This window comes from Odocoileus virginianus, chromosome 13 (genome assembly GCF_023699985.2).
Source record: "Odocoileus virginianus isolate 20LAN1187 ecotype Illinois chromosome 13, Ovbor_1.2, whole genome shotgun sequence".
Lineage (NCBI taxonomy): Eukaryota > Metazoa > Chordata > Mammalia > Artiodactyla > Cervidae > Odocoileus > Odocoileus virginianus.
Genome location: NC_069686.1, coordinates 25,475,176 through 25,477,150, shown reverse-complemented (window position 1 = coordinate 25,477,150; position 1,975 = coordinate 25,475,176). Strand labels below are relative to the sequence as shown.

At 46.6% G+C, this 1,975-nt stretch overlaps 1 protein-coding gene across 1 annotated transcript; it reads left to right on the top strand.

The window, feature by feature from the left end:
- The first annotated feature begins 714 nt into the window (after positions 1–714).
- On the top strand, positions 715–1,704 carry LOC110127125 (small ribosomal subunit protein uS2-like). Its single transcript, XM_070476124.1, has one exon. The coding sequence runs from the start codon at positions 763–765 to the stop codon at positions 1,648–1,650; it is 888 nt and encodes a 295-aa protein (XP_070332225.1). The 5' UTR covers positions 715–762; the 3' UTR covers positions 1,651–1,704.
- Positions 1,705–1,975: the final 271 nt, after the last annotated feature.

Sequence of the window (1,975 nt, the reverse complement as noted above, 5' to 3'; positions counted from 1 at the left end):
AGCACTGGCCACAGGACTGGAAAAGGTCAATCTTCATTCCAATCCCAAAGAAAGACAATGCCAAAGAATCCTCAAACTGCCACACAATTGCACTCATCTCACACTCTAGCAAAGTAATGCTCTAAATTCTCCAAGCCAGGCTTCAAAAGTATGAGAACCAAGAAATTCCATATGTTCAAGTGAATTTAGAAAAGGCAGAGGAATCAGAGATCAGATTGCCAACATCCATTGGATCATCGAAAAAGCAAGAGACTTCCAGAAAAACATCTATTTCTGCTTTATTGACTATGCCAAAGCCCTTGACTGTGCTGATCACAATAACCTGTAGAAAATTCTGAAAGAGATGGGAATACCAGACCACCTGACCTGCCTCCTGAGAAATCTGCATGCAAGTTAAGAAGCAACAGTTAGAACTGGACATGGAACAACAGACTGGTTACAAATCAGAAAAGGAGTATGTCAAGGTTGTATATTGTCACCCTGCTTATTTAACTTATATGCAGAGTACATCGTGAGAAATGCTGGGTTGGATGAAGCACAAGCTGGAATCAAGATTGCCGGGAGAAATATCAATAACCTCAGATATGCAGTTGACACCACCCTTATGGTAGAAAGTGAACTAAAAAGCCTCTTGATGAAAGTGAAACAGGAGTGGAAAAGCTGGCTTAAAATTCAGCATTCAGAGCTTTCGGCTCTGCCCTGAGAGGGGTCCATACGGCGTTGTTCTGAATTCCCATTGTAACTTAAAGGGAAGCTTTCACAATGTCTGGAGCCCTTGAGGTCCTGCAAATGAAGGAGGAGGATGTCCTCAAATTCCTTGCAGCAGGAACCCACTTCGGGGGCACCAACCTTGACTTCCAAATGGAACAGTACATCTACAAAAGGAAAAGTGATGGCATCTACATCATAAATCTGAAGAGAACCTGGGAGAAGCTTCTGTGGCCAGCACGGGCCATTGTTGCCATTGAAAACCCAGCTGATGTCAGTGTCATATCCTCCAGGAATACTGGCCAGCGAGCTGTGCTGAAGTTTGTGGCTGCTACTGGGGCCACTCCCTTCGCTGGCCGCTTCACTCCAGGAACCTTCACTAACCAGATCCAGGCCGCGTTCAGGGAGCCAAGGCTTCTGGTGGTTACCGATCCCAGGGCTGACCACCAGCCCCTCACAGAAGCCTCTTATGTTAACCTGCCCACCATTGCTCTGTGTAACACAGACTCTCCTCTGCGCTACGTGGACATTGCCATCCCATGCAACAACAAGGGAGCACACTCAGTAGGTCTGATGTGGTGGATGCTCGCCCGGGAAGTTCTGCGCATGCGTGGCACCATCTCCCGAGTACACCCATGGGAGGTCATGCTGGATCTCTACTTCTACAGAGATCCTGAAGAGATTGAGAAAGAAGAGCAGGCAGCAGCTGAGAAGGCTGTGACCAAGGAGGAGTTTCAGGGAGAATGGACTGCTCCAGCCCCAGAGTTCACCGCCACTCAGCCCGAGGTGGCAGACTGGTCCGAGGGCGTGCAGGTGCCTTCCGTGCCGATTCAGCAGTTCCCCACGGAAGACTGGAGTGCTCAGCCTTCCACTGAAGATTGGTCTGCAGCTCCCACCGCTCAAGCCACTGAATGGGTAGGAACCACCACTGAGTGGTTGTAAGCTGTTCTTCAACAGACTTCCACCAAAATGGAAAATAAACTGTTTCTAAAAAAAAATAAATAAAATAAAATAAAACAAAATTCAGCATTCAGAAAGCTAAGGTCATGGCATCTAGTTCCATAACTTCATGGCAAATAGATGGGAAACTGTTGAAGCAGTGGCTGACTTTAATTTTGATGGCTCCAAAATCACTGCAGATGGTGACTGCAGCCATGAAACTAAAAGATGCTTGCTCTTTGGAAGAAAATTTATGGCCAAACTAGAGAGCTTATTAAAAAGCTGAGATATTACTTTGCCAACAAAGGTCCATCTAGTCAAAGCTATG